The 26,166-nt window shown below is 42.6% G+C and overlaps 1 protein-coding gene across 1 annotated transcript in view; it reads right to left on the bottom strand.

Moving 5' to 3' along the window:
* SLC9A9 (solute carrier family 9 member A9) overlaps positions 1-26,166 on the bottom strand; it is a 325,848-nt gene that overhangs the window by 284,430 nt on the left and 15,252 nt on the right. The window contains exons 3-4 of the mRNA XM_073359753.1: positions 14,269-14,346; positions 13,480-13,556 (exon numbers count right to left, since the gene is read on the bottom strand). Coding sequence (XP_073215854.1) covers positions 13,480-13,556; positions 14,269-14,346 — 155 coding nt within the window. The remainder of the gene's footprint in view (positions 1-13,479; positions 13,557-14,268; positions 14,347-26,166) is intronic.

Below are 26,166 nucleotides of genomic sequence, written 5' to 3'. Positions count from 1 at the left end.
CAGGGTCAGACTGACTGCACATCATCCACTCCACTAGCCCTGCGGAGGTTATTCCTGCAAAAATAACATAGCCCCAGATGGTATGTCTCTCCATGAGCCCCATCTTGCCGTTGGGGAGATCCCGAAAGGAGCTGCAGCTGGAGAAGCCTGGCTGCATGGTTCTTTGGGAGCTCAGCTGTCAGGGAACCTGATGAATGGCAGGTTTGGCTGGGGCTGCAGAATTAGCATAGCGGTACAGGAAGTTCTCTGGCTGATCTCCAAGGAGCCATGCTGCAGGTTCTGGTGTTTGCGGGCTAGTGTAAGGACAAACCCTAATGCCCAGAGGGAAGAAACTCTGCAAAAAGGAGGAACCTCATGTAAGTTTCCTCTTTCTTATTCAGGTCCCCTTGTGGGGTTTCTCTGTGGAAGGGGCAAACTGTTTGCTACTATTTTCCAGGCAGTGCGTTCATTCACACATTTTGCCAGCAGAGGGCACAATAAAAGAAGTCACTGGTTAAATACAGAGATGATATACCATGTCCAGAACCAAGTCAGATTTCATTCTGTCCACACTGCACTGGGCTCTCATTTCCCAAGTGGTGGTTGTTTTTCGCCTTTTAATATCCACTGTAATGCAGTTATTTCACTATCCTTTACATGCTTAAGGGTTTCTCTGTGAGATGCAAATAATGTCGTCCTGCTGTTTTCCACATCTGTTTATGACAACTGAAACAGTATTTTTGCATGCTTCAACTCTGCCTCAAGGAACAGTGTCAGCTGTAAATTGAAACGGTCTCAAATTCTAGTCTAACCACGGAACTTGCATCAACAGACAGACTTGACTGCATTGAAATAATCCTGGAAATGCTTTCAGGTTTGTGTGGGTGTTAATGGTCTGGAAAGCATTTTTTATATCAGTACCTTAATTTAGCACATCTTCTTATTCCTAAATTCAGAACATTCATAAAAATTAGCTATTTGTCTGCCTTCCATAGTAAAAGCTTACCACAATAAATCTATAATTAGAGATGGGCCCAAAGCAAATTCCTAGACCCTACCATCACTAAGCGTATATGCTCCAGCTTCTCTAATCTCATATTTGATCAATCTGTTTTGTGTTTTCCATATTTATACTTGTACATTACAGTTAATCAAGAATAGTTCCCTTGTAATCAATGGAGTTTTTCCTCTCCGTTGCATTGATATAATTAACTTGACTGTAACAGAGTTACTCAATATTGCACCAAGAGGAGAATCAGGCCCACACTCTGGGAGCAGTAAACTATATGTTTACCAACAAATGCACCAGCCATTCACATGCTGGTGATCAGTACAGGTTGCCTCCCTTGGACAGAGGATAGGACTGTTTGGGTTTTTTTCTAATCTAAAACTCTTCCTGATTATCTGGCATAGCTCAGAGCAGACAACATTGTACTATGGTGGTCCATAACCAAACAAAAGTCTGTACATTCAGATGTCAGTCCAAGCTGAACCAGGAAGGCAGTGAACAATACAAAGAGTACCGTACACATGTAGTATTCACATACATGGTTTACATCATAAAGTGAAGATCTCCTTCATGTTCCCTTCTTTCCAGACATTCATATGGGTCGTATAGGGGGCTTCAGAAGATTATTAGTAATCATTAAACTCTAACATCTTCATTGAGTTTACGAGATAATTACTTGTAACTTTTTTTTTTAGTCCAGCTCTAGGGAATTCCTCCCCCTTCTTTCTCCTCCAATTAATCTCTGCAGCATCAAGATACTTAATAAGCCCCCACAATTTCTGTGCCTGCCACAAAGCTGTGTGCATGGGCTGTGAAAGAGTGGAGACAGCACACAGCTTTATTTGTGGGCAGCATGCACAGAAAGAGCAGGCTCTGTTGTCTTCCTTAGATCTCTTGCTGGTGCAAGTGCTGGAAAAAATAGATTCTTTTAATGAGGAATGAGATGTTGATTAACTTCTCTGAGGTAGCTCTAAACTAAAATACAGAAATGATCAGGAGCTACATGATGCAGCAGTTAGATGCTACTTGAATAATGTACTTGCCTAACTTAGAAAGTAGAGAGCTCTAAAGGTTTTCCTGTTACCCTTAATATGGCCCCATCATTCCCTGCGAGAAACAGTTTCCAATACTGGAAAGAATCACATAGCCCTGATTGTATAGCATGAGTAGATTCAAGCCAAACAACATTTGGTTTTGGTTTTCTGAAGAACATAGCAACAAATGTTTGGTTTCCAAGTCATATTACAGCCTATCCGTAACCTAAGAATAAAGTTAGATTATAAACTCAACATTGTTTCAGCTCAGTATGTACCATTTGTACAATTCCATGGATCTTGAGTCTGAAAGGAATATAAAATAACCCCAGAACCTAAGTGCAAAAGTAAACACCCACCTGACATTTGCCAAACTGTCTAAATATCTATGAAGTAGTCTAGGTAGAAAAAAAAATCAAATCCCGAGAGTCTTGCAGTGCATAGTAAGTGTAAACTGCTATTGCACGTTGAACTCCTCCAGCGTGGGCTGAATGCTTAATGAGAAATGGAAGCAGAGAGTCTTCTGAGAATGTGGTAATATCATCAGCAAGTTCCGTCTCATGTTATGATGGGGCCAGAACAGCTTAACTATTGTTGAACAGGTTTCAGATTAGCTGCCGTGTTAGTCTGTATCCCACAAAAGGAACGGGAGTACTTGTGGCACCTTAGAGACTAACACATTTATTGGAGCATAAGCTTTCGTGGGCTACAGCCCACTTCATCGGATGCATAGAATGGAACATATAGTAAGAAGATATATATATACATACAGAGAAGGTGGAAGTTTCCATACAAACTGTAAGAGGCTAATTAATTAAGATGAGCTATTATCAGCAGGAGAAAAAAAACTTTCGTAGTGATCACCAAGATGGCCACCTTCTTGTCAACTGTCTAAATGGGTCATCTTCATTATCACTACAAAAGTTTTTTCTCCTGCTGATAATAGTTCATCTTAATTAATTAGCCTTTTACAGTTTGTATGGCAACTTCCACCTTCTCTGTATGTGTATATATATATCTTCTTACTATATGTTCCATTCTATGTATCCGATGAAGTGGGCTGTAGCCCACGAAAGCTTATGCTCTAATAAATTTGTTAGTCTCTAAGGTGCCACAAGTACTCCTGTTCTTTTTACTGTTGAGCAGAAGGAAAATGAAGTCAGCTTCATTTTCAGGGAGAAAAAAAGGTTGACAAATAAAAAGGAAAAAATCTGCAGGGAGATCTCACTGCTCTTTCTGCTAGATAGAGCATTTCCAACTAAAAATTCATTGAACACAGCCTAGTTAAGCTGCACATCAATGGAAATAATATGCCTGTTATCCCAAAAAAGAGAGTTAGAAGCAACAGTTTGGAAGTCTATATTTTCAGTAGTACAAACCCACCCTTGTTTGATTGGACAGTTATGTTCATATCCCGATACACCCCACTCACACAAACCCTTGGAACCATGAAAATGAGAAGTCAAGAGAAAAGTCCCCAGCATTTCTTGCTACTTTCACTTTGCCTGCAAGGACGTTGACAGCACACCCCAACACTCCATAAAGCATTCACCACTTCCACCTCCAATAGATACAGAAAAACAATATGTATGCCAGCTTCATCTCATGCATTCTCTATTGTAACACTTAATACAATAAGTGGACCGAGGGATGTGCTGGCTGCCGCTTCCCGCAGCCCCCATTGGCCTGGAACAGCGAACTGCGGCCAGTGGGAGCTGCGATTGGCTGAACCTGTGGATGCTGCAGGTAAACAAACCATCCCGGCCTGCTAGTGGATTTCCCTGACAGGTCGCGTGCCAAAGGTTGTCAATTCCTGCTACAGAGTATAGAGTATCCTTCCCTTTATGCACACGGAAAATTCCCATTGGAAGTTGCACATGCGCATCAGGATGAAAATGACTTCCATGTTTCAAAGCATTTTGGGGGGGATGGGAGGAGAGGGAAGTAGGATTTGGGTTGGAAACCAGATGCAAACTGTTTCTAAATGATGATCCATGGGTTTAATCTTTGGATTAAGTGAATTTTAAACAGGATAACAACAAATCACTTGAAGAGAAGATAAAGTTAAGGATTCTAAAACAGGCCTGAAACAGTTTTTAACCGATTACCATAGGAGAGGAATTTTATTACAAGACTGTCAGATTCAAGCAGCTGAATAGTACTTATACAGTAAAAAAAGGAGCTGAATGCGAGGGAAAAGGGGGAAGACAAGTTAATGTCCAACTAATAAACTCAGGTTTCAGATATTTTTGTCACCAATTTGAAACCAATACATCTTCTGAGTAATCTTCATACATTGCAAAAATGGCTGAGGGAATTAAGGTTAAAGGTGAGAGCAACAAGAAGGCAAACCTATATTTTTGTATTACAAAATGCTATGCTCTTAGCTCAAAACATAACAGAATTAAAGTACCATTATGGGCCAGGAAATGATGTTGACCTTGGAATAAATCCTTATAACATTGACCACATGAGCTGTTTATATTCCATGATTTGTCTTCAACACAGTCATTTGTACTCTGAGACAAATCCTGCTTTTACTCTTTTTTTTACTCTTTTACTCAATTTTACTCTTTACTTAGGCAGAACTCACTGCAGTCACGAAGGCAGGTCACACTTGAATTTGGCCTTCCAACAAATACTTTTGCTGTTTGAGTGGCATATTTCACACAGCTCTGGATTCCAGGAAAACGATATCTCCTTGCCAAGGCTAATAGACAAGCTGGAAAAATAGGAGTAAGTGAATGCAAAATGTACTGCTTTCTGAATATATGAAATGTGTTATTGGTGTTGCAATCCAAGATAACCCAAGTGAAACCAAATAAAAAATCTCTGATAAAGCCAAGTTTAAGAAAATAATCAGAGTTCTCATGTGTTGACAACTTTGCCTCGGCCTGGACTGAGGATGCCGATCTGGAGAATGATGGTGTTTTTAAGAAAAAATAACCCAAGTCTTCCTGCTCCCCCTGCCACTCACTCTGGCCTTTCGCTCGAATAAGCACATAGCAAGGTATCAGAACTTCTACAATTAAGTTGGTCTCTCATCCAGCTTCAAGAAAATTGAAAATACCTACCACAGGCATTGATTCCGAAAGATGCTTCCCATCAGATTAGCAGAGCTATCTTAAAAATAAAGTCCCAGAGAACAGAACGCCAGCCAGGCAGCAGTTAGTGATAGGGACCTTTATTTAAAAGCAACTATCCCCACCAAAAATTCAATGAAACCAAAATACTGCCCTGGCCTCTGTGTGATTGTAGGGCCCCCCATGGAGCAGAAGCAGTGTGATTGAACTCATGATGGATGGGATCCTGCACACTCAGGATTTCTCCTGCATCCTCATGCAGAAGGGCTGGGGCTTGACCTCAGGAGGAACAGAGTCAGGGCCAGTGGATTTGCCACTGTGCAGACTCAGCTGCCATCTCTTCACATGGAGATGCAGTAGCAGTTTTGCTGAGGCTTCACAGCTTGGGGGGAGGATTTCTTCACCTTTCTACTGATCTCTCTGCAGTAAGCTTCACTACTCAGACTTACTCAGGTGCAAAGGGGAGGAATTGGCCAGAGGGGGAAGTTTTGTAGTTTCATATATGGTGTGTCTGTGAGTGACAAGCATGGCCTGGCATACTTTAGCACAGTATTTGGTTTAAAGCAATGATGCCCGAGCAGTACTCACCGCTCACAATAAGAGCTCGTGGTTCACCGTCTCCCACTCCCACAACTGGGGGCACCGGTTTCCCATCCAAGTGCCACGCTGTTCATAGAATCATAGAATCATAGAATATCAGGGTTGGAAGGGACCCCAGAAGGTCATCTAGTCCAACCCCCTGCTTGAAGCAGGACCAATTCCCAGTTAAATCATCCCAGCCAGGGCTTTGTCAAGCCTGACCTTAAAAACCTCTAAGGAAGGAGATTCTACCACCTCCCTAGGTAACGCATTCCAGTGTTTCACCACCCTCTTAGTGAAAAAGTTTTTCCTAATATCCAATCTAAACCTCCCCCACTGCAACTTGAGACCATTACTCCTTGTTCTGTCATCTGCTACCATTGAGAACAGTCTAGAGCCATCCTCTTTGGAACCCCCTTTCAGGTAGTTGAAAGCAGCTATCAAATCCCCCCTCATTCTTCTCTTCTGCAGGCTAAACAATCCCAGCTCCCTCAGCCTCTCATCATAAGTCATGTGTTCCAGACCCCTAACCATTTTTGTTGCCCTTCGCTGGACTCTCTCCAATTTATCCACATCCTTCTTGTAGTGTGGGGCCCAAAACTGGACACAGTACTCCAGATGAGGCCTCACCAATGTCGAATAGAGGGGAACGATCACGTCCCTCGATCTGCTCGCTATGCCCCTACTTATACATCCCAAAATGCCAATGGCCTTCTTGGCAACAAGGGCACACTGCTGACTCATATCCAGCTTCTCGTCCACTGTCACCCCTAGGTCCTTTTCCACAGAACTGCTGCCTAGCCATTCGGTCCCTAGTCTGTAGCTGTGCATTGGGTTCTTCCGTCCTAAGTGCAGGACCCTGCACTTATCCTTATTGAACCTCATCAGATTTCTTTTGGCCCAATCCTCCAATTTGTCTAGGTCCTTCTGTATCCTATCCCTCCCCTCCAGCATATCTACCACTCCTCCCAGTTTAGTATCATCCGCAAATTTGCTGAGAGTGCAATCCACACCATCCTCCAGATCATTTATGAAGATATTGAACAAAACCAGCCCCAGGACCGACCCTTGGGGCACTCCACTTGATACCGGCTGCCAACTAGACATGGAGCCATTGATCACTACCCGTTGAGCCCGACAATCTAGCCAGCTTTCTACCCACCTTATAGTGCATTCATCCAGCCCATACTTCCTTAACTTGCTGACAAGAATACTGTGGGAGACCGTGTCAAAAGCTTTGCTAAAGTCAAGAAACAATACATCCACTGCTTTCCCTTCATCCACAGAACCAGTAATCTCATCATAAAAGGCGATTAGATTAGTCAGGCATGACCTTCCCTTGGTGAATCCATGCTGGCTGTTCCTGATCACTTTCCTCTCATGCAAGTGCTTCAGGATTGATTCTTTGAGGACCTGCTCCATGATTTTTCCAGGGACTGAGGTGAGGCTGACTGGCCTGTAGTTCCCAGGATCCTCCTTCTTCCCTTTTTAAAAGATTGGCACTACATTAGCCTTTTTCCAGTCATCCGTTGTCCAGCTCCAGAAGACTCACCCTGTCTTGCAAAAGCAGTGATTTACAACAGAGATGGCAAGTACCATCATAGCTACTCCTGTCAGGTCACTCTTGGCAGCTCACCAAAGGCTTCTGTGATATAGACGTGGTTTCCCACTTCTTTACTTCAGATCTGCACCAACTGTCTTGCTTTTTTAAGGTGACTGATTGTAACAAGCTGCACAGGCTAACAACCATAACACCTATCAGGGCAGGCATTGGGTTGTTTACAGTGAGCTGCTCTATAAGTCAGTAGGACAGAGCATGGCGCAAATTCATAGTCGTAGAGTTTAAGGCCAGAAGATATCTTCATATCATCTAGTCTGACCTCCTGTGTATCTTAGGGCACTAAATACCACCCAGCCACCCTATAGTAAGCCCAACCACCCAAATTAGAGGGGGAGGCTGCAGCAAAGATATACAGACATAGATACTTGCCTGTGTGCTCACGCAGACACTTTAAATACATGGCTAATATTCTGCAATAAGGAACTACTTTATTTTCAGTCTTTTTGCCATCTACTTCCTGGCCTTTATTACAACAACTAATTCTCCCCTACCCCCATTTCTTCTCTCTGGAGTGAAGCTCTTCCTTTTGGAGTTTACTGTCTCTCTTCTTTCTACCAAGTTTTTAATTCTCTTTCCTTTCCTCTTTCTTTTTCATTTCTTTCTCTGAGTGGGTGCACAGTGCAGATATACCGACTGTCCATATGGATTATAAACCTCAGATGCTGCTCCCATTTTTGAGCCAGCCTGGGCAGAGTTACAGTTTCAGATAGAAACCATGATTTCAAAGAGTTTCATTTCTATCCAGGTAGGTAATTAGAGGGCCACCTGCCATCACTGTATTGTTGGGGCACCTCTCAGAGTGTAGTGGAGTCAAATCCCAAATGCGAAGCAAGACTCAAGAAGTGGATCTTCACACTTGACAATGCTGGGGGAAAGGGTTTACAAGCACTTAGATTACTGTATTTCAGCAGGGCTCTGGCCTACGGGCTTTTTCAGCATTAAAAATGATAACAATAAATCTCTTTTGTATTAAAAAATAGTCCCTCAGTCTAGAGACTCACATTCAGTTATTTATTTCAAAGTTTAGAGGACTTATATTACTTTCTCATAAACCTATACAACGTCAGTCTGACTGTGGAAAAGGATGCAAGGCTCACTGGATTGGCTGGCAAAGCATCCTGAAATACCAAGACACAGAATATTCTCCTTAGGACATGCTGCCTGGGAAATCACAGGAAAAAACATTAAAAGTGGCACTTACTTTAATTGTTTTCTTAAAAATTGAAAAATAGAAACTACCCCCATCTGATAGAGTCTTTGAGAAGACAACTCCAATTACACGCCCCCCAAGGTTAGCTGTGATTATATTGTTTCATGAAACTTGGGAAGAATTTGTATCTTTACAACTCTGTATCAAGGGCCCATGTCCTTCTCATTAAAAGGGGGTTCTCTGGAAGCGAGCCCTATGTATCCTAGAACTTCCTATGCACTTCATTTCCTGCTGGAGCAAGACCAACAGAAGAGTGGAATAGCCAAGGCATGGGGTGCATTTCTCATGGAAAACCAACAACCTAAGAAAAAACAGGGCTCTTTCCCATGAATCTTGCCCATATGCACTCCTTAGGCCTGCTGTGTGACTAATAGCATGGCTATCTCTATTTCTATGCTTCCATTGTTTAGCTTCCTAACAAACCCCACTTCTCATTGCCATACCCCTTCCCTGGTGTTAAAGACACAGGTGTGAACTTATAAATCATGCTGCCAAAAGGACAACATGCCAGAGCAGTTGTTCCCTCAGCTCTTCCACCCAGCCAGCTGCACACTGCTCCGGTGGCATGCTACTGTCCCTGTGGGGATACAGATGTAGTGGTGGAGAAGCAGGATTCTTTCCTCTTTGTATGGAAGCCTTGAGACGCTCATCGGTTTTCAAAGAGTTTTGCTTCTATCCATCTGGGTAATTAAATGGCCTCCATCACTGAATTATCCAGGTATCTCTTGGAGAAACCCCCAGGCTTCAGGTTGCCAGCAGTTTTGCTCATCAGATCACCATGTGAAGGGGGGAATCATATACCCCTACCTAGGTTTTGTACACTGCTATACTACACCACACAGAATATTAACAAACATTAAGATAGAACATGGTCTTTGATTAGAGGAACTTAAAGCTGTGACACAAGCATCTAGTAAGTATTGCTATTCCCTTTTTACAAAAGGGGAAAATGAAGCACAAGTTGGTTAAATGACTTGCCCAGTATCACATGGGAAATCAATTGCAGAGCTGAGAAGAGAAGCCAGAACACCTAGACATTCAGTTCTTTGCTGTAATCACTCAAATGTACTGTCCTTTCTACTATAATCATGTTCACTTGATACTGTACATGTAATGACAACATACATTGAAGCCACATGTGCAGATCAGCACAGATCTAAGAACGCTGATGTCTAGAAACAGAAGGATATGGGGAACATGACATGATTTCTTTCTGACACACCATTGTGCTTGGCCAACTTATGAAATTACAAACAAAACTGGCTGAGAATGGCCAGGGAGCATCTTGAACACCCTTGAGAGTATTTTTTTTTTTTTTGCCTTTACAGTGCTTAGAAGGGTATTCTAAAACCTTGAAAAACTAATCAAGTTCATCTTCTACTAGAAAGATCCATTTCATTGAGTTTTCAAAGTTGTATTAAGTTATTAAGCTGCATTAAAAGATCATAAAAATGCACATAATTATTCCCACCCCCACAGTTATCTATTGCTTCTCTTAAAATCAGCCAGAGTCCAGTCACTGAGCCAGCTGTAACAGCCTATAATTTCCACAGTGTAATAGAACAAACTTGGTAAGCATTACCTCTAAGGTAGAGTAAAAAAGACGCATTGTTATGTGCTTTTATCACTGCATGACCCAGGTAGACTTATGAAGTCCAGGGGTGGTGAGTGGTTGCATTAGAAACCAGGATAAAATATGAAAAGTTACATATACATATAACTTCCCCTGACTTTGCCAGCACCAGCCCCCAGTCAAACTTTGGAGAATTCTATGGCAGGAACAAGCAGGTCTGGCACGCTGTTGCGTGCACCCCCCACCCCTCTTCTATCAACCTCTCCTTACCCACATCATTGCCTCTAAAGAGACAGGAGTGATAACATCAGGAAATCAGGTCAGGCCATAGAGATCTGCACACAGGCACGCTGTACTTGGAACTCTCTTTTCTGTGTGAAAGAAATGGGCATCTTCTCTACCCTCCAGGCCCACAGGAAGCCTCTGATCTGCAGGGAAGGATTTTGACAGGGTAGAGGGACAGACTGGATGGGATGGATGTAGAGCTGAGAGGGCATGCACATCATCCCTCTGCAGAATTAGGCAAATGAATTAACTTTCTGTGTAGCCTCTCTTGGGTGCTCCTGGGGCAGCTGCAGCCTGGGGGAGGTAGGAGCAGTTCCTTCTACCGTGGTTCCAATGGAGCTGTGGTTTCAGTGATCTAGGGGGCCTTGCCACGGGTCAAACATTGTGCAGAGGCACAGGGATTCTGTGCAGCTGTGCCTTACCTCCTGTGGATCCCGGGGGTCTGTGACCTTTTCCATGAGGGGGTGGCAAAGCCTGACCCTACTACGGGATAACCAGGGGGAATCTCAGCAAGGAGTTAGTCATGTAGACCCCCTCCCACAAGGGATAATCTGGATAATAATAATAAAAATAATAGCTTTTGTTGGCAAAGACACAGACAATGTCAGCTCTGAATATTTTCTCTTGATACATTACCATTGCCTCTGTGTTTTGCAGACAAAGACAAGCAATTAAAACCAAGTGCTCAAGAGAAGAGGCAAGAAGGTGTCACAAGACCAGGCAGTCAGGCCCATTGGCCTTGCAATGGGATTATTAATGTGGTTGCATGGCAATCTCCTGTCACATCAGGAAATTGCTTGGTCATCACTCTGGTCCAAAAAATGCATGCTCTGGGACTCGACCCCTGCTCACCCAATACTCCACCCCCATTTCACACCCTTACTGTGGAATTATATAGAGCAGGGGCCAAATTCACATCCAGTGGTGTACACAGGCACAGCTCTACTGAATCCAGCTGGGGCAGCTGAGCAGAGCTGGTACAGCAGGAGAGGATAGATAGAGCTGGCAGCACCTGTATGAGGATGTCAGTCTAGTTAGAGAAAGCGGTGTTGGGTAAGGAGAGCTAGAGTGACAAGTTGATGTGGGGGATGAGTGGGAGTTGAGAAGGCATTCAAAAGGAGAGGTATCCAGGCCCAGAGAGGTTGGCAGAACTGCTGGACCCTTCAACAAGACTCTGGGGGGGAGGAATGAGGAGACTGTCGCAGGGAGGGAGGGGGCTAACCACAACTTGACATAGTCATTTTCTAAATATTCATCAAATAATTGATATAAAAAAATAAAACACAGCATTATCTGGCAAAAAATTGTGAATATTATTTGGTGAATATTATTCAACCAGCTGCAGTAGTAACAAGATGGAGGAAACCCTGAAAGTGGAAATAATTCAGATAAGCATCTAAATGGAAGTCCAGACCTTTGGCGATTTATCCGTTAGTCCTGGTGCCACATAAATGACATTTTCACATATAAGACTCAAAAGTTCTTATCCCTAGCATGCTGTTTTAACAAGCTTCCTCACTTAAGTTCTCCAGGTTCCAGATATACAGCTGCTGTTACTTGCATACACTGTAGCACTGATCTTAAAAATTATTCAACCTTTTGTGTATATATATTACATGCACCCACATGGGGAACTACCCATTAATGTAGATCCTTTGGGCCAGATTCTTAGCTGGTATAAACTGGCATAGCTCCATTGAAGCCAATTTATACCAGTAAGCATTTGGCTAACTGTTTACACGGTAAGAAACTGCCCGGTGTGCTTGTGTACCTCTGCCCTCTACCAGAGGGAATCAGAACCTCTCAATTGTGACAGGAGATGCACAGCTAATGGCTAACCCAGACTCTTCTTCAGCTCATGTGGCAGGGACCTGTGCTTTTGGAGCAGGATGGTTACATTTCTCTCTACTGTCAGTGACCATAGAATGTAGTATAATAAAAACCAAAAAATCCTACATGATGATGGGTTTGTTATAATACATGCAAGTTGTGTCTGCTGTTGGCTACTTCAAATCTTACTAAGATGAAAAGAAAGTTAACTCTGATGTCAAGATACCCATTTTTTTCTTGCTTCCATTGAAAGAATAGTTTTAACAAGTATTAAACTTTGAATTACAGACTAATCCATCAGGCACTGATGTTTTCATAATACTGAATTGACATTAAATGTGAAAGTTCTGTCTTATGATGATGTTGAAAAGGAACATATATTTTGACTCCACCATCTAAATTTACTTAAGATCTGTTATAAAAAAGCAAGAAGAGTTAATTGCTTTCATAATTTGAAAGCACTCTGCCTAGGTTCAGAAGTCTGATTACTTCTAAATTAAAGCACATGCATAAAATTGAAGCACTACCATAAATCCTTGCGCACCATGCTGAACAACTTAAATGGCTCATTTCAGAGTTACACAGACCAGGATCTCAGGTAACCTACAAGATTCAATGAGCTGCTAACCTGAAAGTTGAACCATCAGTAAATTCCCAAACTTGTAACCTGTAAAATAAGCTCCCCTCCTTCAACTCCACACAATCCCAGACAGATGGCTAATGAAGTCTTAGGTCCCAACCCTGAAATGAGCTCTGCATGGGAAGACCCCTGTAAGGAGCTCCATTAGCTTCAGCAGGGCTCTGTACAGGTGCAGAGCTCATTGCAGAAACCTTGGTTCAGAAACAGTTCAAGAACCTCAAAATTCCTCCTGTCTTTCTGGAGATTTCTTGTCCTGTAAAGGGAATGCCATTAAAGAACAGTGTGTTCCTCCAAGAAGAATGCTCCCTTCTTGCAGGACAGATAAAATGTTAATGCTACATGACTATAAAAGGCAGCATGTGCCTATATAATGATCACAAATTGGGGCCCAAGTGTGCAAGATACTGAGGGTCTCATGGAAAAGGTTGGGCCTATACCATGACTGCATCTTGAATTTTCCATCTCAACCTCACCTAAAGATAGAACTTCATTGTTTAAGAAAGTCATGAATAGATAGTGTAGGAAAATGCCTTCATGTTAGCCTAACACCAGTGAAGTAAATCATGTGCCCTTTTATGAGGAAAATCGACTAATATTAAACTTGAACAAGAATAATAGGAAGTGAATTTCACTTACCCTATAACAATGCAAGAGATGGCAGTTCCCAAAAAGGCATATGTTAAAATTGATCCTAAATTACGAAAAAAATGTCTCTGGGGAAACAAAGTAGGAAAAATACAATGTCAAATTTAGCAGAGTTCATCTTAGAAACCTAAATTCAAGTTCAAACACCAAGTTTAGGGGAGTCCCATTCAAGCCATTCTGGCTGTTGCTATAGTAGTTCTTCAGGATTGGAAAAAACAAAACAAAACAAAACAAAGGCTTCAAATTACGCTTTTGAAAATATGATCTAAGACCCCCTCATGTTCTGTCAGCGTGTCTATATGTCACTAATCTTCCTTTTTTGCCTATTAAGTCGGAATTGCATATTCATGCATGAAACAGTTAGTGGTCATAATGAAAGCTCAGGTTCTGAATGACCTTTGTAAATATTACCATGAATCCCCTCCCTTACACAGGTGTAGGTCCCACTTCTGCACGGGAAGAGGGCTGCTGCACACGTGTGGAGCCTCACTGACTTCAAAGGGACCTTGCATGGGCACAGCAATCCACCCACATATTGAAGTGCAAGATCAGAGCCTTACACAAGCATAACAGAGAGCAGAATCAGGCCCATGGGTTTGAAGTCTTAAATAGTTATTTTCCATTCTCTTCTCTGATATCAATTGGCCTAAATAATTACCAAGCAAAAGAATTTCAGACGGACAATTACTTAGATTCTTCTCCCCACCAATGTAACAATGGCACTACAAAGTAGCCATCAGACCAGCCCACGTTCTGTAATTTAAGAGAGAAATCACTTACCTTCTTTAAACTATATCCAGCATGAAATATAATGGGTGGCAGTAAAACATTGAAGAAGATCGAAGGATCAAAAATCATCTGCCAGAAAAGACAAAGATATTGAGTAAGGAAAAAGTAAAGCAGCCATTCAGCTTGGTATGGAAGGTTTCAAGTGAGAGACAGGCCATTTTAAAATCAGGATTAATCATGGTGTCAGCCTTAATAAGTTACTCTCGAAAGCGTGGAAACTGGACAAATTACTCAGAGTTATTAGCTGAATAAATACGAGTTTAGAGTTCCCTGTGCATGTGTATATAGTACAATATTTAGATATTTTTGTAAAAAAATATTAAACATAAGAAACAGGTAGTGCTCGGTCAATACAGAACACAGGCAAATTACATTTCATGTGTTAAGGAGAGTAATGAACTAGATGGCCTAGTAGGTTTGGTGGTGGACTGGGGACTCAGGAATCCTGTCTTTGACTCCTGGCTCAGGCACAGATTTCCTCTATGATTTTTGGCAAGTCACCCCAGGCCTCAGTTTCCCACCTGTAAAATGGGATAATACCTTCCTACTCCATAGACATTTTGTGCAGATAATGATTCTGAGGCGCTCTGACACTGAGATGATGGCCATACAAGTTGCTACATAGCTAGAAACTGCACACAAAACAAAATTAAAAGGAAAAATAAATCCTTCTTGTGCTTCCTTGTTCCAAATAAAGGAAATCTTCCATCTTGTGGGAGGATATTCTCCATCTTTGCTTATGCTTATTTACTTTTTATTTTGCTTTACCAACTTTAATAATAAAAACCCCCATAATAATGGCAATACTGGGTCAGAACAATGGTTCATCTATCCCAGTAGACTGTCTCCCAACAGTGGACAGTGCCGGATGCTTCAGAGGCAAAGAACAGAACAGGGAACTTATCAAGTGAGCCATCCTGTTGTCCCATCTCAGCTTCTGGCAGTCAGAAGCGTAGGGGCACCCAGAGCATGGGGTTGCATCCCTGACCATCTTGGCTGATAGCCATTGATGGACCTATCCTCCATGAACTTATCGAATTCTTTTTTGAACCCTGTTATAGTCTTGTCCTTCACAACATCCTCTGACAAAGAGTTACACAGGTTGACTGCATTGTGGGAAGAAGTACTTCCTTATGTTTGTTTTAAACCTACTGCCTAATAATTTCACTGGGTGACCCTGATTTGTGTGTTATATGAAGGGGGTAAATAACACTTCCCTATTCACTTCTGCACACCATTCATGATTTTATAGACCTCTCTCACATCCCCCTTAATCATGACTTTTCTAAGATGAACAGTCCCAGTATTTTTAATCTCTCCTCAGACGGAAGCTGTTCCATACTCTTAAATCATTTTTATTGACCTTCTCTGTACTTATTCCAATATATCTCTTTTTGAGATGGGACGACCAGAACTGCAGGGGATATTCAAAGTGCAGGTGTACCATGGATTTATATAGTGGCATTATGATGTTTTCTGTCTTATAATGTATCCATTTCCTAATAGTTCCTAATATTGTTACCCTTTTTGATTTTCATTGCACACCGAGCAGCTGTTTTCAGAGAACTATCCACAATGACTCCAAGATCTCTTTCTTGAGTGGCAACAGCTCATTTAGACCCCATCATTTTGTATGTATAGTTGGGATGATGTTTTCCAACATACATTATTTTGCATTTATTAATGCAGAATTTCATCTGCTATTTTGTTGCCCAGTCATCCAGTTTTGAGAGATCCCTTTGTGTAAATCTTGGCAGGCAGCTTTGGACTTAACTATCCTGAGTAATTATGTATCGTCTGCAAACTTTGCCACCTCACTGTTTACCCCTTTTTCCAGATCATTTATAAATATGTAGAACTTGTCCCAGTACAGATCTTTGGGGGACACCACTATTTACCTCTGTCCACTGTGAAAACTGGCCATTTATTCCTACCCTTTGTTTCCTATCTTTTAACCAGTTACTGATCCATGACAGAACTTTCCTTCTTACCCCATGACTTCCTATTTTGCTTATGAGCCTTTGGTGAGGGATTTTGTCAATGGCTTTCTGAGAGTCCAAGAACACCACATCCTCTGGATCACTGTTATCCACATATTTGTTGACGCCCTCAAAGAATTCTAATAGAGTGGTAAGGCATGATTTCCTTTTGCAAAAGCCATGTGGACACTTCCCTAACATATCATGCTTATCTATGTGTCTGATAATTCTGTTCTTTACTATAGTTTCAACCCGTTTGCCAAGTATTGAAGTTAGGCTCACTGGCCAGGATCACCTCTGGAGACATTTTTTAAAATCATCATCATATTAGCTATCCACCAGTTATCTCGTACAACCAATGCTTAATTTGTAATGAAAGAGGTGCTGGGGCTCAAGCAATTTTTTTTTTTTACTTTAATAACTGATGCGGCAAGCTCAGGGGTGCCGGAGCTATGAACTGCCAACCCTAGAGGTGCTAGAGCTGAGCCCTGGCAAGCCCTGGCACAAATTAAGCACTGCATAAAGCAGCAGATTTAAGCGATAGGTTACATACCACAGTTTGTAGCTCTGCAATTTCATATTTGAGTTCCTTCAGAACTCTTGGGTGTATACCATCTGGTCCTGGTGACTTACTGTTATTACTGTTTAATTTGTTCTAAAACCTCCTCAATTGACACCTCATTCTGGGACAGTTCCTCAGATTATCACCTAAAAAGAATGGCTCCGGTGTGAGAATCTCCCTCACATCCTCTGCAGTGAGGACTGATGTAAAGAATTCATTTAGCTTCTCTGCAACTGGCTGGTCTTCTCTAAGCACTCCTTTAGCACCTTGATTGTCCAATGGCCCTACTGATCCTTTGGCAAGCTTCTTGCTTCTGATGTACTTAAATTTTTTGCTGTTAGTTTTTGTGCCTTTTGCTAGTTGCTCTTCAAATTCTTTTTTGGCCTGGCTAGTTATACTTTTACTTATACTAGACATGCCAGAGTTTATGTTCCTTTTTATTTTCCTCAATAGGATTTGACTTTCAATTTGCAAAGAAAATTTTTGTCTTGAACCTGTCTCGATTCCTCTGTTTAGCCATGGTAGAATTTCTTGGCCCTCTTACTGGTGGTGTGTGTTTTTTATTTAATTTATTTATTTATTTAGGGAATATTGTTTGAGTCTCTATTATGGGGTTTTTAAAATGTTGCACTCTTGTGACTGTTCCTTTTAATTTCCATTTAACTACCTTCCTCAATTTTCTGTAGTTCCCCCTTTCCAAGTTAAATGATACTGTGATGGGTTTCTTTGGTCTCTCACCCACCCGGTTAAGAATGTTAAAATTAATTACAATATGGTAGCTATTACTAAGCGGCTCAGCTATATTAATCTCTTAGGTGCAGCATTTAGGACTAAATCAAGAATTGCCTCTCCCCTAATGGATTCCAGGACTAGCTTCTCCAAGAAGCAGCCATTAGAAATGTCAGCCATCTAGAAATTTTATCTCTGCATCCCATCCTGAGGTGACATGTTTCCGGTCAATAGGGGGATAGTTGAAATCCCACATTATTAGTGAGTTTTCTGTTTTTGTAGCCACTCTGATCTCCCTGTGCATTTCACAATCACTGTCAGGTGGCTGGTAGCGTATTCTTATTGCTATTCTCTTATTATTCAAGCATGGAATTTCTATCCATTCTATGGTACAGTGTGAGTGATTTAAGATTTTTTCTATATTTGACTCTATGCTTTCTTGCACATATAGTGCCCTCCCCCACCAGCATGACCTAGTCTGTCATTCCAATGTATTTTTTACCCTGGTGTTAATCATGTCCTATTTTCAACATTTCACCAAGTTTTTGTGATGCCAAGGATACTCTAATTTACCCCCTGTAGTAAAAAGTTTTCAGCTCAGTCACTGGAGCAGCTGTTTAGCACATTCGTTTTTAAAATTTTTCCCAAACCCTATAACTGTTTGGGACAGAGTCTGTGTACCTGTCTAATATTAATTTTTCTAGATTCCATAGAAAAATATTTGAGCGGGAGAATCTTTTTTCTGACTGCACGTATTGCAGACTCAATTTGGGTTCAAAGGGTCAAGCTGGGTTCTCTCAGTCTCACATCATCCACAGGGGTAAAGGTCCTGCAGGCAAATTAGTGCCTCTGCATTGTCCTGCAGTTTGAACTATAGGGGAATGAACAGCACTGTGCACCAAAGTGTTGAGCTGTAACTCCCCCAGGTGGGCACTGAAAGCAGGAACTAAAAGGTTCCTAGTTTATCTTAAGGTAATCATGTTTGAAGAGAACTAATTAAGGTGAAGTTGGAACCTTCTACTTGCCAGTAAAATGTAATTTTGCCAAGATGTGAATTTGCCCTTTCAGCAAGAGATCTGCTTGGTGGAAATATGCTGAAATCGCATGTGTACTAGGAAGCCTTTCCTTTAAACTTCAGATGTTTCTTTTAGGAGAATATATTCAATTAGAGGGCTTTTAATGTGCTTAATTATTAACAGTTCAACTAATTTACCACTAACATCCTGTAGCTCTTCATTATCATTTCTGTTCCCATCTGTTCCCCTATGAGACAACAGCTTATTTATCCTCTGCACTGCTGTAGATGCACCACATCATTGTGTGTGGAAATCTGAGAGAAACTAACTCCATCATGGTCGCTGGTATGCCACATTGTGAGGAAAAAGTGGTCTGTCTTGGAAGCAGCAGGGGGTTACATTATATTCTCCATGTGCAATGGATGAGACTCATCTATTCTGCACAGAGCCAGAGTAACTGGGCTTTGTATGGGGCAATGAGCAGTCCACTATTCACTCCTCAAACCAGGGCTGTACAATCCAGCCCTCCCCGCCCTCTAAGATGGGATAGCAGCAGCTGTCACTCCATACACCCTTATGCAAGCTGTTAGGCCCCTGGATCTGTGTAACCCTGGACTGTCAAACCCACTCAAGTCTCTGCTTAGCACCAGTCTGTTTGGGTCCCACCTGGAGCTTCCTCACAGAGATGGGGTGGAGGGTTACCCATGTGTTAAGCAGGAAGTCAGAATAGCTCCTGATGGTCTCTTCTGGCCTTAAATTGCAATACAAATACATGTCCACCAGCCGTACTCAAGGGATTAGGCAATGCTGAGGTTCTTGCGTGGGCCCTTTGCTTTGAGGTGAATTTCACCCTATAAGCATGTACAGGGAGTATAACTTATGGCACTCGGTGAAAGAATCAAATTAGAATACATATGAGAAAATAAGAATCTCTGCTCCAACTTTGAATGGAACCTCTTTGCAGGTTCATGAATAATTAGTTACTTTTCTTCAGTTGTCACACAGTCCTGTGCTCCTCAATTCTGCTTTAGGATGAGGAACAGAAGGACCAACCTACCAGTGGAACAGCAGGTGGCCCAACAAGTACAGGAGGCACCAATAATCTTGTGAAGAAACCTGTTCCCGTGGAACTTCCAGTTCAATTTTTCAGAGCGCATAGTTTCAAGGAGTTCAAATGAATTTAGTATAAAGATGTGAACACTGGGGTCCAAATTCAATTTGGACCTCTTTTGAGGTTCATCCAGCCCCGTATGTAAACTGTAATGAAAGATGTGCCTCGGCTCAGTGATTTTTGTACTTTCATAACTGACATGGCAAGCCCAGAGGTGCCGGGGCTATGAACTGCCAAGAGGTGCCAGGGCTCAGCATTTGTATTTAACATAGCTTATCTACTTTAAAAATGTTCTTGTTGTTAATTTTACTCCATTGTGACCATTTCTGGAGCTAGTTTTGCCAGATGTCAAGGCATAATCTTCAGGTGTGATTCTCTGCTCAGATATGCAGGCATGCCTCACTGCATAGCTTGAAAAATCCCTAACTGCATTTGTGTGCAAGTGAGCCCAGTGATCAAACGCACCATATCTAGGATTAGAGTCAAATCCTGATCATTGCTGGAAGGTTCTTTGCTTTTTTCAGAGGTTTATTCATTGCGAAAATTCCACCCCGAGCAACAAATTGCACCGACATAAGTGTCTGTGTGCACAGCACTATGTTAGCGGGAGAGCGTCTCTCGCCAACATAGCTTATGCCGCTCGTGGAGGTGGATTTTTATGTTGATGGGAGAGCTCTCTCCCATCAGCATCTTTCACCAGACCTGCCGCAACGGCACAGCTGCACTTGTACAGCTACGCCGCTGCAGTGCTGTATATATAGACCTACCTTTAATCACAAAGTTATACCTATGAACAAATGGGTGTGGCTCTAGTCCTGCAAGGTGCTTGGCACCATTCACTGCACTGACTTAAGGAGTAGATGTGATTACTCATTCTGTGCAGAAGATGCTCAGTCCTATAGCATTTGATAAGGATGAAACCATTTGGGTTCTATAGAAATTACTCTCAAAACCTACAAAATATAATGGTTAGTCAAGTCCTTTCTATTGATCTTATGAGTCATCCTACAGAATTCTGTAGCAGGGACATACTTTTCCATTAAAACAGTTCCAAAGACCAATGGAAGAGTCATATTTTATTAAATTCTTGAGAACTTTGTTATAAAGGAATCTGCACCACAAGACCTTTTCAGTTTAAAATTTTAGGATCCAGTCCTCAGAAGTGTCTAGTAACTCCTACGAAGTGCTGAGGCCCAGATACACAAATGGACTTCAGTGCCTAAAGCCCAGTTTTAGGCACCACTGCAATCCACAAAACTCCTGCTCAGCTGCCACCTAACCTTTTAAGGGCCTGAATTTGCTAGATGTCTAAATTTTCTCTAAGAGTTCCCTAGGCACCTACGTTTCTGCCTCTGGACATGCTCACTGCTGCCCCAGGCAGGTGCCCATTGGCCTATCTCATGCATAAGCCCCAGTGCGAGCCTCAAACCAGGTGAAGATAGGTGTTGCCCCATCAGTCTTGCCTGTGGGGCCTGATCTAAGGTGTGCTCAGACCACACCTACCTCCACCCAAAACAGCCAGGGAAGGAAAGAGGAACCTTTAGCCCAGTGGTTAGAGTACTCAATCAGGATGTGGTTCAATTCCCTCCTGCGCATCATGAGAAGAAGGAATTTGAACAGGGGTTTCCCATCTCTGAGGTAAGTGCCGTAACTGGACTATGGGACCTTCTGATGTGAGTATCTCTCTCCTGTTGAAGCTGTTCTACAGTATATAAATAATTAAATATGTACTGGGTGAGTGGGAAGGTGACTAATACAGCGGTCAGGGCACTCATCTAATAGGTGGGAAACCTCTGTTCAAATCCCTTTTTCACATCAGGCAGAGGGCAGCAATTGATATGGGGTCTTCAGCACCCTTGGTGAATTCCCTAACCACGGAGCTAAAGTTATAAGAAAGGCCTCCTCTCCACCTCTGTCACACAAGACATGGCTTAGGCACCTGACACCAGGAGAATGTTCCCAGCTATGGAGCTCAAGTAGAAATAGATACTTCCTTCCCACCTGGATTTAGGCACCTAACTCCATGAGGTGGCTGGAACTTAAGATACGCCCCCCTCTCCCCTCCTCTATCTCTGCTATTGGCTAGTTTAGATAGATCCCTGCTTAATGGGCTAGCTTTTGTGGCTCTCATACTCTGGGGTCTTTCCTCACCCTTCTTCCCCCCCCAACCCCCGAACACATTGTACAGGGAGCCTAGGGAATTAACTCAGCATTTGTGGATTCCACTGGGTGACAAGAAACTTAAAAGTTAGGCACTATAATGCCTAAGTCCTTTTGTGGATCTTGGCCTGAGTGACAGACTTAGGCCTTGTCTATACTACGGGGGGGGGGGGGGGGGGAGATCGATCTAAGTTACACAACTTCAGCTATGTGAATAACATAGCTGAAATCGATGTACTTAGATCTATTTACCGCGGGATCCACACTAGGTTATGTCAATGGGAGACACTCTCCCGTTGACTCCCCTTGCGCTTCTCGTTCAGGTGGAGTACAGAAGTCGACAGGAGAGCCATCTGCGGTCAATTTAGACGGTCTTCACTGGACCTGCACATTGATCCCCAGTAAGTGTAGACAAGCCCTTGCTGTGTGTTGAGAGGGCTCACCACCACCTTTGTGCAGAAGGCACAAAGCATCTCACAGGATTGGGCAACCCTATAACTAAATTTAAATGTCTATTTCAGATCACTCATTTATTAGCTGCAGCCTGGATTGTCAAAGGGACACTGCAGTAGGTCACACTCCAGGAGTAATTGTAAAGCTCTTTAATAAAGGCTCATTACATATTTAAAATATTATATCATACTTCTTTCAGGAAAAGGAGTAATTATGCTGGGTTCTGCATTCCAGCAGATGAATGGGTATTTATGTGTTTAATTCCAATTAACAAATTAAATTGCGCATAAAAATTCTTTGTTGAAAGGAAAGCAGATGCTGCTTGGAGAAGCATGTGTTCCCTTCTATGCTTTTCCTAAATTGTCTGTTTTTAAATGGGAAAGGTTTTGGATCTGTTATGCAATGTCTGTCAACTGCCAAAAGGATTAATTTGGCAGGTGTGGAGCATTCATAGTGTTCTTCGTTCTTCACAGTTACCAGAGAGGACTAGAGTGTGATGCAGCAGGGTCTTAATAAATGGGGGAACTTCCTGGTTAGGGAGCTCATTAGTTGCTGCTTAAAGCATGGCTCTCTATATTTATACCCTCACCCGAAATGGTGTCAGAAGTGCGTGAATCCCTCTCTCTGAAGGAGGAGTAGAGGACAGAAAAGAGCCCTGACTGCCAGAGTAGTGAGTGAGCCGGGAAAGTGTTGAAGCTGCAGCAGGAAGGAATCGGAGCCCTGTCTCAGCACAGCAATGGAGCCCGTAGCACAAATAGAGAAAAGGAAGTGTTAGCAGTCAGTTGGACAGCTCAGGACATATCCATTTGGCTCGAATTTTAACAAAGAAACAGATCACAAGCCCTTAGTGGTATTACTGGGATCAAAGCTTTCCACCTGGGATTCAAAGATTTTTGCTATAGCTAATGTGATTTTTCTTTCAACACTGAACACATTCCAGAGAAAGCACTCATAGCTGCAAACATGCTATCTAGAGAGCCAATGGGGCAGCCACCAATGGAAGATGAAAAAGCTTTAGAGAAAGATGTCAAAGTCTACACTTTGTTCTTACAGCAATTCCAGTACCTACCAGCTAACGTCAGCAAATTGGAGATAAATAACTAAAGGATGAGACTTGCCAGAAACAGACTCTACTCTGCCAAGGAGGGTGGGGTCAAAGGAGTCAACTTCCAACTGACCTACCACCATACTGACAGGACCAAAATGACCTTTCACATGCCAGTTGGCCTGCTTCTGAAAGGACACACATTCTTATCCCTATGAACTTCAGAAAGATACTCTCCAATATCCCAGAGGGACACCAAAGTAAAACCAAGTGTGGAGCATGAACACAGCAATCTGTGTGGTGGCCCCAGTCTGAATAGGCAAAGTCACACCTTAGTAGAGGCTGCGAGATACGTAACTCTATACAAAGCGACCTGACAGACCTTTGATAGGGGGTAGTCACAAGATTTTTTTTCCCCATTATTATAGCTGATTAATTCTCCAGATATTTTGACTTAGCTAAACTTACACAGTGTTCCTCAGCACAGGTCATTCAGAACCTAAAGTCAATATCTACACCTCATGGAGTTGCTGTAGTCCACATATCTGATAATGGGCCTCAATTTACCTTTAAAACATTCCTACATTTTGCAAAGGACTTTGATTTTGAACATCGTAGGAGGAATCCACATTGCCCCCAGAGTAACAGGGAGGTGGAAAGAGCAGTGCAGACTTTAAAAAGACTTCTGCAAAAATCAGTGGCCCCATATAAAGCATGCCTAGGCATATCGGTCAACACCACTTGCATCTCTACTATCTCCATCAGAACTTCTGATGGGAAGACAAATAAGGACATCTTTGTGGCAACAATACAGATTAAACTGGTCCGACCTGATGGAATTTCAAAAATGGGATGCTGAACTCAAAATTCAGCAACTAAAAGTTTCCATATTAAGCACAGAACAAAAGCATTACCTGAATGGACAGTGGTGGATTAGCCCCGGGCCAATGGGGTCCGTGCCATGGGTCCCAGCCAATTTGGGGGCCCTGGAAAAATGGGCACCCCACTCCCTGACCCCGCTCCTGCTGCCTGCCCAACGTTCCTGCCGGCGGGGGAGGGGGAGGGGCGGTGAGCAGGATCAGGGCATGGGGGCTTGCCCCGTTCCCTCCCGGCAGAAGCACCAGGAGGTCAGAGCAAGCCCCCGGTCCTCAACCCCTCCTGGCAGGAGCACTGGAGGCGCGGGCGAAGGGACAGCAGGTGGAAGGAGTGGGGAGGGGCCTCCACTTGCTCTGGCTCAGGGCCCCAGAACATCCTAATCTGCCTCTGTGACAGGAGATGAGGAACAAAGTTTGGATCAAGAGCTCCCAGACATTTGGAACTGTTCAGAACTTGGTAGAAACTCCCAGATCCTACCGAGTGGGGACTCCAAGAGGACTTCTCCAGAGGAATCAGATTAATCTTCAGTATTTCCCAACACACCAAAGAGAGGATCTGGGGCTTGCAAGTACTCTGTAAGGAATTAAGTCCCCTCCTCAGGGAACTCCATGCACAAACTCCTCAGAAGTGATAACAGTCTGGAAGACTGATCAGACCCCCTCAAAGACTTGATCATTAGAATAATGCCTAGGATTATTTAAATGCAATTGATAAGGGACATAGTAAAAATAGTTTTAAGAAATTTGAAGTATATTTTGTACTGTTGTATGTATATCATTTAAATTTTAACTTTTCATTATAAAGAAAGAAAGATGTGGAGTGATTATGGAGTTCCTGGTTTTCCACAGTCACCAGCAAGGAACAGGAGGGATTGAAGCAGCCATCTTACTAAATGGGAGAACTTCCTGGTTAGGGAGTTCTCTAGTTGCTGCTTAAAGTATGGTCTCTGTGTTTATGTCTTTACCAGAGGCAGATTAAGGGTTTGTGTCCTGGGCGAAAGCAAGGGCCCCCCAACTTTCTGCCTGCAATTCCCCTGGCCACTCCCACCCCCAGGTGTTCCTGCCGGGAAGCAGGGGTGCCTATTTGGGGGGCGGGGGGCAATTGGCCAGGGCCCCTGGGCACGGGCCCTGCAGCTAATCCATCACTGGTCTTCACACCATAGCACACAATCTGAAAAATGCCAGCACCTTGTGGGTTAACTCTGTGCATTGCACTTGGCCTCTTCAACAAAAAGCGTTAATTGGGAAAGTCGCAAATTTTAATAATTTTGAAAAAAAAACCTATTATAATGACCCCTCATCATTCCTGCAATTTGTGGAGTTGAGTTTTCTGAGAAACAGATTTACTGCATTTATTCATAATGAATAAAAACCTCAGTATTTTTTGCAGGTAGTAGGCAAGACAACATTTTTCCCTATTCCATTTTAATGTATTGTCTTTTGCAAAAATTTTAAGGCATAAATATATATTAAGCCAGATCCTCAGCTGGTATAAATTGCTGTACGTTACTGACTTCAATGAAGCTACATCCCCTTTTTCTCATGAAATCTATCTAATCTGTATGAAAAACTACAACACTATGGATTTGAACTCAATATGACAGATATGTGTAGCTGGTAGGAAAAACAGATTTTGTGTAATAACCATGGGAATTTATGGATCTTGTCCACATTATCTCCTGCATCGAAATCCACTGAGCACAGGAGAGAAAGAGAGAACACTTCATTTTGTTTTGATTTTTTCTTGTGCTGCTCTGACTTATGCCAGCTGGCAGCAGTCCCTAAAGGACCGTACATCAGCTGAAAATTGGCAGAAGACAGTTCCATTCTAATTCCACTCTGTAGAAGACCCCAATACCCCTTCCCTCCATGACATATCCCCTAAAGCAGGGTGGGATGAATTGTTAACATGAGACACGTTATAAGCCAGCTTTACGCCAAGAGAGAGCTCCCACTTCC

Source organism: Lepidochelys kempii, chromosome 9 (genome assembly GCF_965140285.1).
Source record: "Lepidochelys kempii isolate rLepKem1 chromosome 9, rLepKem1.hap1, whole genome shotgun sequence".
NCBI lineage: Eukaryota > Metazoa > Chordata > Testudines > Cheloniidae > Lepidochelys > Lepidochelys kempii.
This window is presented reverse-complemented; position numbering and strand designations above follow the sequence as displayed.